The 11691-nt window shown below is 39.5% G+C and overlaps 1 protein-coding gene across 2 annotated transcripts in view; it reads right to left on the bottom strand.

Annotated features, from left to right (window-relative positions):
• Positions 1-3163: 3163 nt before the first annotated feature.
• The window catches only part of DMXL2 (Dmx like 2), a 196917-nt gene continuing 188389 nt past the window's right edge, over positions 3164-11691 (bottom strand). For both annotated transcript variants that reach the window (XM_066276368.1, XM_066276370.1), the window contains 7 exons: positions 11414-11474; positions 10941-11068; positions 9976-10053; positions 7300-7391; positions 6572-6624; positions 5309-5526; positions 3164-4576 (listed from right to left, as the gene is read on the bottom strand). In XM_066276368.1, the coding sequence (XP_066132465.1) occupies positions 4367-4576; positions 5309-5526; positions 6572-6624; positions 7300-7391; positions 9976-10053; positions 10941-11068; positions 11414-11474 (840 nt within the window). In that variant the 3' untranslated portion in view covers positions 3164-4366. The remainder of the gene's footprint in view (positions 4577-5308; positions 5527-6571; positions 6625-7299; positions 7392-9975; positions 10054-10940; positions 11069-11413; positions 11475-11691) is intronic.

Here is an 11691-nt window from a genome sequence, read left to right as displayed (position 1 = left end):
CCAATGTGCTTAAACCAGTCTAGCCATGGCTGTGGGAGGGGGGTAAAGATCGAGAGGAAGGGTGGAGAAGCAGACGGTTGATTCTCCTGTGTGCCCTGACTGGAAATCAAACTCGGGACATCTACACACCAGGCCGACACTCTACCACTGAGCCCACCAGCCAGGGCTCAACTATATATTTTTATTTTTTAAGTGAGAGGAGGGGAGATAGATTCCCACATGCGCCCCAACCAGGATCCACCTGGCAACACCCATCTAAAGCTGTCACTTGGACTAACCAAGCTATCCTCAGTGCCTGGGGCCAATGCTCGAACCAATCAAGCCACTGGATGCAAGAGAAGTGAGAGAGGGAGGGGAAGAGAAGCAGAACATCACTTATCTTGTGTGCCCTGACCAGAGATCACACCTGTGATGTGCACATGCCAGGCTAATGCTCTATCCACTGAGCCAACCAGCCAGGGCCTCACCTTTATTTATTTGTATTTACTTTAGTGAGAGAGAAAGAGAGAGAGACAGATAGGAATAGACAAGCAGGAAGGGAAAGAGAAACATCAGTTCTTTATTGTAGCACCTTAATTGTTCATTGCTTTCTTGTATGTGCCTTGACCTGGGTGCTACAGCCAAGCCAGTAACCCCTTGCTCAAGCCGACAACCTTGGGCTTCAAGCCAGTGACCATGGGGTCATGTCTGTGATCCCACACTCAAGCCAGAGACCTCAGAGTTTTGAACCTGGGTCCTCTGCATCCCAGGCTGATGCTCTTTCCACTGCACCACAGCCTGGTCAGGCACCTTTACTTTTGAAAATTATTTTCACTGGGTTAAAAGTTTTAGTTTCTTTCAGGAGATAATGTTGCTCCCCTACCTTTGTCCATCAGTATATAATGTGTCTATTTTCTCTTGCTGCACTTAAGATTTTTCACTTTACCACTGGTTCTTAAGTAATTTGATTATAATGTGATGAATGTAATTTCCTTCATGTTTCCTATGCTTGAATTTCCTTGAACTTCATGGATCTACAGTTTAGAGGTTTTTTTCCTTCTCAAGAATGAGAAACATTTTATTAATTTTTGTGTCCTTGACATAGTCATTGACACATAGTAGGTACACAATAAATATTGCATGAATACTGGCATGATAATAATATTATTCTGCCACAAACTTGTAGCATTATTGTATGCTGGACACTAGAGTCACCTGGATGATTGCTATTTGAACTACATACTTTAACCTATTTGATTTTATGTCATGCTGAGTTGAATTTCATGACATCTCATACTGTATATGAGTCAAGATTTATGTCAAGATGTACAATGTCAAAACACTTGAGTGTATATAGTTTTTATCAAAACTGAAAACTTATCTGCCGTTCTTCAATTTTACCTTTTCATTCTCCTTTAGAGATCCCAACTGCACAGGTATTAGGCTGCTTAAAGTCATCCCTTATCTCACTGATGCTCTGCTCATTTTGTTCCAGCCTTCATTTCATTTTGGATAGTATCAATTGCCATTTTCACATTCACTCATCTTTTCTTCTGCAATGTCTAACCTGTGCATCTCAGCCACTGTATTTTTCATATCAGACACAGAAGTTTTTATTACTAAAAGTGTGATTTTAAAAATGTCTTTCATATCTCCAGTAACATGTTAAATACTCTTCTCCAGCTTCTTGTACATTCAAAATAGATATAACTATTTTAATGCCTTTCTAATAACTTTATTGCCTGTATTATTTATGGATAATTTTTTGAGAGATTGATTTTTTTTTCTCATTATGGCTCATATTTTCCTACTTCTTTTCATGGCTGGTAATTTTAATTGAATGTCATACATTGTAAATTTTACTTTGCTGTGAGTTGCAACTTAGTTATTTGAAAACAGTTTGATCCTTTCCAATTTTAGCTTTCCTAGGTGGAACTTGAGCAGTATTTTATCCAGGACTAATTTTGGCCCATTACTGCAGCAAAACTCTTCTGAATCCTATACCTATGCCTATGAATTAGGTTTTCCAGTTTTGTTGGTGAAAATTTATCCCTCGCTTTGTGAGTGAGATTGTCAACTCTGATCCTTTTAGGTGGCTCTTTTACCAGCCACTAGTTTTTCACACACATGCACTGACTTCAGCAGAGCACTTCAGCAGGCATCTGCGGTTCTCTCTATGCAGCTCTCTTTCTAGCCTTGAACTCGAGCTACCTCGCACTCCGCAGACGGCCAGTTCTACTGGCCGCTCAGAGAAGCCACCAGGGTCTGCCTGGTTTCCCCTCCCTAAGTTGCAAGTTGGGACAATAACAATGCTAACACCTCAGGAATCACTGTGCTTCACTGCCTGATGTCCAGTGTCTTGAGAACCATTGTTTTATATAGTCTGTCTGTTTCAAGCAAGAGGGTGAATCAAGAGCCTTTTACTGATTTTACCTGACAGAGGAACTTCTCTCCATCCTTTTGAAAGCTCTCATTCTCTCAAAGCATGTAGGCTTTTCCCCCCTTTTATATAAATTTTATTTTATTTCCATTTATCTTTTTTATTCAGTGAGAAGAGGGGAGGCAGAGAGATAGACTCACACATGCGCTCCAACCGGGATCCACCTGGCAAGCCCACTAGGGGACGATGCTCTGCCCATCTAGGGCCGTTGCTCTGCTACAACCAGAGCCACCTTTTAGTACCTGAGGCAGAGAGGCCATGGAGCCATCCTCAGCATCCAGGGCCAACTCGCTCTAATTGAGCCCTGGCTGCAAGAGGGGAAGAGAGAGAGAGAGAGAGAGAGAGAGAGAGAGAGAGGGAGAAAGGGAAGGGGAGGGGTGGAGAAGCAGATGGGTGCTTCTCTTGTGTGCCCTGACTAGGAATTGAACCCAGGACATCCAGACTCTGGTCTGAAGCTCTACCACTGAGCCAACTGGCCAAGGCCAAAAAGCATGTAGGCTTAAAGTATCCACCTGGCTGGTAGCTTGGGTCAGTTTTGCTTTAGGGAGCAGGATAATAGTTTCTTGCAAGTTTTTTCTTCTGGGCCCTCTTATCAGTGTACGTGCTCTGACCTCCCTTACTTTGGAGCAACATGAGAGCCCAGACTCAGATTTTTGAGTTTAGGGTAGGAAGCAGGTTAAACATTTTATCAAATGTAAAATGATCTCAACAGTTTAAATATTATCAAAAAATGCCACACCAAAGGAAGGTAAAACTCTACCAAATAACATTTATTGTTCTTTTACTTTTGTATTTCACAGCCTGAACATCACAATGCCTTCAGAGAAAGGTGCTTTTATGCCATTATATTTTACTATTTACCACACAGGCATTAAGCATTCTCATTAACACGATAAGACAATTTTCTGGTAAACATTTAAACACATAGACATTGGTTTCAATATCTCAACATATTTTTGGTCATAACCAAGGAGGTACAGCAAAATATGACAATACTGGCTACTATTTTACAAGCAAATAATATTTTATTCTGCATAGTTTATACAATAGGCTGTGGTAATAAATAGTATCACCAATCTCACCAACTATTAACTGGCTACAAAAAGCCTTAACATTCATTTTAATTATGATATGAAATGCTCTATTGGTGTAGTTTCAATGTAGCCTTAAATGCTGTGGGCATTTAACTATAAACATGAAAAGAAAAATTACTGAACTGATATGATTAGATTAACTACAAATATGTCATCTTCATGTTATTACATTCTAACATAAAGGCAAATGTTTAAATAGAAAAACTAGCAGTCCAAAAGAAAATGTGAATGTGCAAATTGTGAGGAAAACATTGCATTTAAATTTCCACTCATTTGCAAGTTACAGTACCAGCTCAGTTTAAACACTAACAGGAAAAGTATTCAGCAGGAAAGAATGGAAATGACCCTGTGGACAGAGAGCTAGTCCCTGCACACCGCCACAGCTTAGGAGGGGTTTCTGGTGATCAAGAGCTGCCACCACTTGACGACTACTCTCCGTTCAGAAAAGGGCTGCAAGCATGCTTCGATCGGCAGTGAGAATAGGAAGAAAAACCTGAACCAGCAACACTTTCTCCCTTAATTTGGGACAAAGGTCCTTCTCATTATTATAACTTACTAATAATGTTTTCTGAATTGGGTTATAAATGCTGTAAAGAATAGCTATCCTTCACACATTACTAGGTTTGATATTTTAAGTATGTCAGCATGATAAACAGTACATGCAGTCATTCTACCAACCCTTGAAGGCAATACTCAGGAGAACATTCTCGTCTTCAATCAGATTCAAATTCTACAGAGATTCTCTGTGTTGTTTTCAATGGGTTCACTGCTTGGGAAGCAGAAATGCCTAATAATTACTGCAGTGTGTTTTTTAATTGAAATGTTTATAAAAATAGAGCCCCAATCTTTAAGTCTATAGAATGTCGAGAATTCTATGAGGGATATTAAAAGCACTGGGCAAAACCCTCATCTTCAGAGTGCCGTCTGCCCCACAGGAGAAGATCCGATTGCCCTGGATGATGTCAATCTGCATGACTCCTGCCCCTAGGTTTCTGAATATGGACTGTTTAGCATGTTCATGTTTAAATGAATGAATTATACCATGGCCTGTCAGTCTCCAAACCTGGTTTAAAATAAAAACAGAATAAAAACAAAAAGTGTAAGTCACACAAAAAAATAGACCAGAAGCAAAAACATGGCCTTCCCTTTGTTCCGTTGGCCCATCTGATCATGTGCAAGCCCAACTTTCCCATCCATTGGCTCATTCCTAACAGCTGATCTAACTGGAAATAATACCATGCAGATGATTCACTTAATGTCCTTACACTTCACTGTCCCTTAGTTCAAATTTCTCTCTTCATGTCCTCTTGTAATTTCATATTAACCACCTATACCCCATTTCTAATTCAATTACATATTTAAGTTAATTAATTATGTTCCTAGTGCTAAGCTAGGCCCTGGCAACAGAAAAGAAGAACAGTACCACGTCACTTACCCGGAAACCTAACTTCAACTACATACAGCAGAGTACAGTACTGCGGGCAGAGGCAAGGAGGGCGAGGCACTGAGGAGAACTCATGTCACCACAAAGCCAGGCGTAAATTAAACTCATATGTATACTTTACTGAAGACAGAGTTCTTTAACCTGAAAGTCTAATGAGGTTAATGACCTAGTTTAGAAAGAACCACATGGAAGGAAGGGTGTCGGGAGACAATTGGTATCTCCACAAAGCTTTACTTTCTACCCTCCTTTCAAACACGGTGGGGGGTTTTGGGGGGTTTTCTTCCCTATTAGTCTTGGCAGCAGACACAGATAACATACAGCAGCACGTTGTAACCTCTCCTCCTGACTCACCTTTATGTTACCTTCTGCTGAACCTGTAGTAAAAAATTCCTCACAGGGATCCAGGGCCAGAGCCTTAATGGCTGAGTCGTGTGCATGGAAGGTGTGAATCAGCTGTCTCTGCCTGATGTCAAAAATGTAGACACATCCCTTCCTGCCTCCCGAGATGAGGAGCTGGTGTTTTGGTGCATACTGGAGTACCGTGGCTCCCTGATCATGGCATGTGAAACCTGAGGAGGAAAAGCAAGAGCCGTTCCGAAAACATTGCTCTGTCAGCAATTCGGATCATGTATAAATACACATTTAAATAATGTAGGAACTATTGACACACTTTTCATTCTAATTTCTGTAATCCTATAATAAGTTCCCAAACGATTTCTCTCTCAGCAATTCTGATAATGTATAAAATGCACATTTAAATAATATAGAAATTACTGACACACTTCTCATTCTAATTTCTGTAATTCTATAATCAAAGTATTAAAAACGATGTCAAGAGGCCCTGGCCAGTGGCTCAGTGGACAGAGCATCGGCCCAGCATATGGATGTCCTGGGTTCAATTCCTGGTCAGGGTACATAACAGATGGGTTGCTGGGTGGATCTCTGCATTTTAACATGATTAAAGCCACAAACACTAAGTGGCAAATCTTTAAAAGATGCTAAATAAAACTGGGAAATAACTACATGTTTCAAAATCCACATCAGCATAGTAAAAGACAGAAGAAATCTTTCTGTAAAAAACAAAAAACCACCCAGCTTTCACCAAGACTGCCTAGACGAAGCATGGAGCACTCTTTCAACAGCATTATGTGGAAGACAGATCATTAGAACATCAATTTGGAAAATACTGTCTTAAAAAACATTTAAATGGTAATGTTCATTCTATATTACTGTGTATATATATATATAACCTTACAGTAAGGTTAACTTTTATATTGTGGTTAGGTTTAATTCTTTAAAATACCTCATTTCTATTGAGCTCAAAAAATACTTTGCAATTAATTCCTTACACAGCCTTGTAAGTGACAATGGTCTCCACACCATACTTTCTGAGGAGACTACAACTAAAAATTACTCTAAGCTAGCTGGATTTCTATGCCCATACATGTGCACCTCAGCAAGGTAGCCAGATAGTCTAATTAAATTTTAAAATTCATTTAAAATATTTCTCCATTGTTAGCTCATGTAATAAAACACTAACTTGATTCACTTGTTAAAATAAAACCAGGAAAGAATTCTTTCAGAGTATATTAAAAACCACAGCTCTTAACTCACCATGAATGAGACTGTTTCCAGGTGATATCAAAGTGTCCCAGAGGCATACATTTCTTATAAAGAAACAATAACAAATACATCATAAACAACTGTTCAAAGTCATCACGAGGGGCAAATTGTATTCAAGTCAAATATCTTATTGAATCTTAACTTTTTTGTTCACTCACATTTATAAAGCAGTGATTCCCAGCTACAATGAGGGTAGAGACAGCTGTGTCTCATCTAAGAGTCTATCCTGTCTGTTCACACTACACAGTTCTGTCTCACATGGTCCTGTCTGTCGCTGCCCCATCTCACCCCCCAGCCCCATCTCTTCTGTTACCACTCCAGGAAACAGACTTGATTTCCTGAGTAGAAGGGATGCTGCTACACCCACGGGGGAACAACTGCAGGGGAATGCGAGATGTTACTCATAGGCATGTGCTGTCAACTAAAACAATGTAAGAATGATGGCTACACAGGGTCAAATATGTATTAGTTCTCTTGAACATGACAGTATCAACAGCAATACAAAGAAATGACTTGGTAGCTTTATCACAATAATTACACATGCTTATTGACAGACTAAATTAGGAGTAATTTCTGTGTTTCTCTTTGGTAAGGAAATCTAAGAATTGAGGAACAGAAAAAGTTTTTGTATTCCTGGGGGCAGGGAGAAGGAAGCCTCCTAAGAACACCTGTCTGTCTAAAAATTGCTTAATTCTTATTTTGCTTCTCTATCAACCTACCTATTGTCATTGGACTGTCCAGATGTGGCAACTAGACTTGAAGAGGTAATAAATGCAAAGTCACTTGTGGCTTTACTGTGGCACTGCCAACTCTACGGAAAACAAAATGCAACTGATGTTATCTAAAAATGCAGTAAAATGTGTTAAAGTAAAAACACACAGTTCTGCTAATAATATACTATATGTACGAGCTAAGAACAGTTTTTTTAAATAGTCTAGGATAAAAAATAAGAGATATTAAGAGGATTAGCTGTCATTTGCATATTACTTGGCTAACATCCAATAATATTTTAAAACTGGAAAGGGATAGTGAGAGGTTATATTTTTTAGAATACATAATAAAGGAATAAGAAACCAAGTACATGTACTTCATATAATTAAATGGCTTGGTTAAGTAAAGGCCCAATCAATGATTTCTAGTGCTAATGACCTCAAAGATACTTTTTTTTTTTTTTTTTTTTTTTTTTTTTTTTTTATTTTAGCGAGAGAGACAAATACAAAGAGAGAGAGAAGGACAGACAGGAAGGGAGAAAGATGAGAAGCATCAATTCTTCCTTGCAGCTCCTTAGTTGTTCAGTGATTGCTTTCTCATATGTGCCTTGACCAGGTGGCGACAACACAGTGAGTGACCCCTTGCTCAAGCCACTGACTTTGGGCCCAAGCCAGCGACCATGGGGTCATGTCTATGATCCTGTACTCAAGTTGGTGAGCCCATGCTCAAACTGGTGACCTTGGGGTTTCGAACCTCAGTCCTCAGCATTCCAGACTGATGTTCTATCCACTATGCCACCACCTCGTCAGGCTCAAAGATACTTAATACATTTAAAATAATAATGTAAATCAAAATGAACAACAACTCAAGAACAAAAACTCTTACACACACATCTATCATGAAAGCACAGCATGCAGGACTTGGTCAAGTGACCATAACCACTGCCTTCCTCACTGTCTCTGCTCCTGGCCCTCACTGCCAGGTGAAGAGTTTAGTACTCATAAAAAAAACAAGATCAAAAGTGGTCCTACAAATAATCCAGGGGCTTAGGCTGTCCCAAGCAGCCCCTAAGGATGTCCTAGCACCATGGAAAACCATTTACTGGGCCAGGCAGAACTTTTCTTGTTGGATAAGCTGAGTGAGTAGAAGTTTGGAGGTGAGGACCAAGGAGGAGGATGTCAGGGTATTTTAATACAAAAAAATGTTCTTCAGTTTGAAATGATCATGGTACAGATCTGACTGAAGGTAAAGGACAGATTCAAGATCACTTCCATTTCTATAAAGACTTTATGATAAAGTTTATAGTGTATTGATTTAAGAGAAATATTTCATATACATAAAAACATCTGTATAATGTAGAAAAGAAAATGTGAAAATATTTTGTACTTTATCCAAACCCTGGAGGTTCAAGACTTGCTGTGTGTGTGTGTGTGTGTGTGTGTGTGTGTGAGAGAGAGAGAGAGAGAGAGAGAGAGACAGAGAGACAGAGAGACAGAGACATAGAGACAGGGACAGATAGGGACAGACAGACAGGAAGAGAGAGGGATGAGAAGCATCAATTCTTCGTTGCAGCTCCTTAGTTGTTCATTGATTGCTTTCTCATATGTGCCTTGACTGGGACTACAGCAGAGTGAGTGACCTCTTACTCAAACTGGCAAGCCCTTGCTCAAGTCAGGTGAGCCTGTGCTCAAGCCAGACACCTCAGGGTTTTGAACCTGGATCCTCTACATCACAGTCTGATGCTCTATCCACTGCTCCATCGCCTGGTCAGGCAGTTCAAGACTTCCTATAAAACCAAATATATGAAGCCAGGAGTTCCACAGAGGAGAGTAACACCTCCCATCTCTGCCCGCCTCACCTTGCTGTGGGAAAGTGTGCTTGTTTGTACTGCTAAGGGTTTCACTATGATTTGGATTAATGACTAAAGCGGCCTATTGGAATTGGTTACTTGATAATCTAGTAAACAAAATTCTGGAAAATACTGGAATACAGTTGGCCCTCCATATCTGCAGATCAAAAAAAATTTTCTAAATGTCACCCTGTTGCTGACATGTATATGTAGTTAGGCCAGAGATGGTTGTATCAGTACTGAACCTGTACAGATTATTATTGTCTTGTCATTATTCCCTAAACAAATAGCATAACAACTATTTACACAGAATTTAGGTTGGATTAGGTAGAAGTAATTTTAAGTACACAGGAGGATGTGTATGGGTTATATGCAAGTACTGTGGCATCTTACATAAAAGACTTGAGCACCACAGGTCCGGAAGCTGCGGGGGTCCTGGAGCCCATCCCCCACAGACACCAAGGGACGACTCTACATGGAGCCTGTCTGCGTCTTAATATAAGTATCTACAATGAATCGCTACAAAATTCTATCATTAAAAATACAAAATGGATTACAAGTATAGTAAAAATGGATCCTATGTAGGGCTATACCCAGGGAAAGCTCCTGATAATTTTCAAATATAATGGTTATCCTTCAAGCTGTGAAAAGTAAGGTTTTTTTGTTTTTTAGGTCATTTCAGTGTAAAACCAGGGCAATGATGGGCTCTGGGCTATGACTGCTAGACAAAACCGTCCCTTTCCCACCAGGTCCACCATTGAGGTTCACTGTCTGAAACAGACACTTCATAAACAAGCAGCCTCTACGTCCTCTGGGAATGCTGAGTGATACTTACCATGTAAGGTTTAGGATTTGCTGCAGTTTGGTTTACTTGCCAAATACTCAGAAAACCCTCTCCATCTGCAACACCACACTGTAAGAAAGGCACAAATATTAAACATGGATTTTTAATATCTGTATCAAAGGTAAAAACATTTATGGAAAGCAGTCACTTAGGCCCCTCTTAACTAACAGTCTGTCTATACCTATATTTCTGTTGCTATAGTTCCTAAGAAAGTGCAAGTAATATAAATATACTGCCACCTTTTAAATGTGTTTCCACACTTATCTTACTGTTTTCCTCCAATCTTCTGTAGTTCAATTTAGTAAGAAACTACAAGTTTTCTCTCACGTCCTTGGCTGTACTTACAAGCACCATCAAACATTCAACAGAGTTCTTTACCTTCACAGAATATTTAGTATCTTTTTTTTTTTTTTTTCTTACAGAGAGAGAGTCAGAGAGAGGGACAGATAGGCAGAAACAAAGAGAGATCAGAAGCATCAATCATCAGTTTTTCATTGTGACACCTTAGTTGTTCATTGATTGCTTTCTCATATGAGCCTTGACTGAAGGGGGAGGCCTTCAAGCAGACTGAGTGACCCCTTGCTCAAGCCAGAGACCTTGGGTCCAAGCTGGTGAGCTTTGCTCAAACCAGATGAGCCTGCCCTCAAACTGGCAACCTCGGGGTCTCAAACCTGGATCATCCGCATCCCAGTTCAATGCTCTATCCACTGCACCACCACTCAGTCAGGCAATATTTAGTATCTTTAAGTGGATAATTAATTAACCCATAGCAAACTGCGTGGGTTTATCCTTTTATTAGGAGACAAGGGTTTATATAAACAAATACCAATAGACTACTTGCTCAGCTTAAATACGGTGTCATTGAATTTGCTTTTAGATGTAGTTTTTACTAACCTTTACTCATAAATTCCACAATTATTTTCAGATGAGGATAGAAGTAACCCCCAAGAACAAACCTTGTTGCCTTGAGAATTAAAATATAATCTGGTAACTCTCGCATTGCCGGCTTGGCGGAAACAGACAAGTTGCTGAGGTCGTGTCCATTCAAACATTCGTACACTGCCATCCTGAGCACCTGTGAGATCTGAAACACAAGAGGAAAAGCAGAAAATAAGAAGTCAAAATGCTAAAGAAAGAGTTCCAATATTTTCTTATTTTAATTTTTTAAATTGATGGATTTATTTTAAGGAGAGGAAGGAACAGTAAAAAAGAATAAAACATCAATTTGTTGTTCCACTTATTTATGCATTCCCCGGTTGAGTCTTATATGTGCCCCAACCAGGGACTGAACTCACAATATTGCTGTATTGGGATGCTGCTCTAATCAACTGAGCTGCCCAGCCAGAGAGTTCCAATGTTTTCCATTCTATAAATCAACTTCAAAATGATAGTCTGTTTACAATCCTTGGATCACAAATAAAATACTTACAGTATTGATGGACTGGGTGTGAGGTCATTCTCTTAACATTATGTAGATTTCTTTTCATAAGCTTTAAAAGAAGATAATAAAAAGAAATTTATTGTGTGCAGAACAGAAGAGGTGAGAAGAGATATGTTTAAAGCCAACTCTAATTCTGATAACATATATTCTTTCACAACTGGCTAATTACTGAAATAAACTCCTTAGTGGATTTTCTGAACCACTTAACATATGACCCTTGTCTGAACAGCCTGTGGAAGTACAGCCACTTACTGGCAGAGCCTGGC

The sequence above is a fragment of the Saccopteryx bilineata genome, chromosome 4 (genome assembly GCF_036850765.1).
Source record: "Saccopteryx bilineata isolate mSacBil1 chromosome 4, mSacBil1_pri_phased_curated, whole genome shotgun sequence".
NCBI classification, from domain to species: domain Eukaryota; kingdom Metazoa; phylum Chordata; class Mammalia; order Chiroptera; family Emballonuridae; genus Saccopteryx; species Saccopteryx bilineata.
Note: the sequence above shows the minus strand (reverse complement) of the source record. Positions and strands in the feature narration are given on the sequence as shown.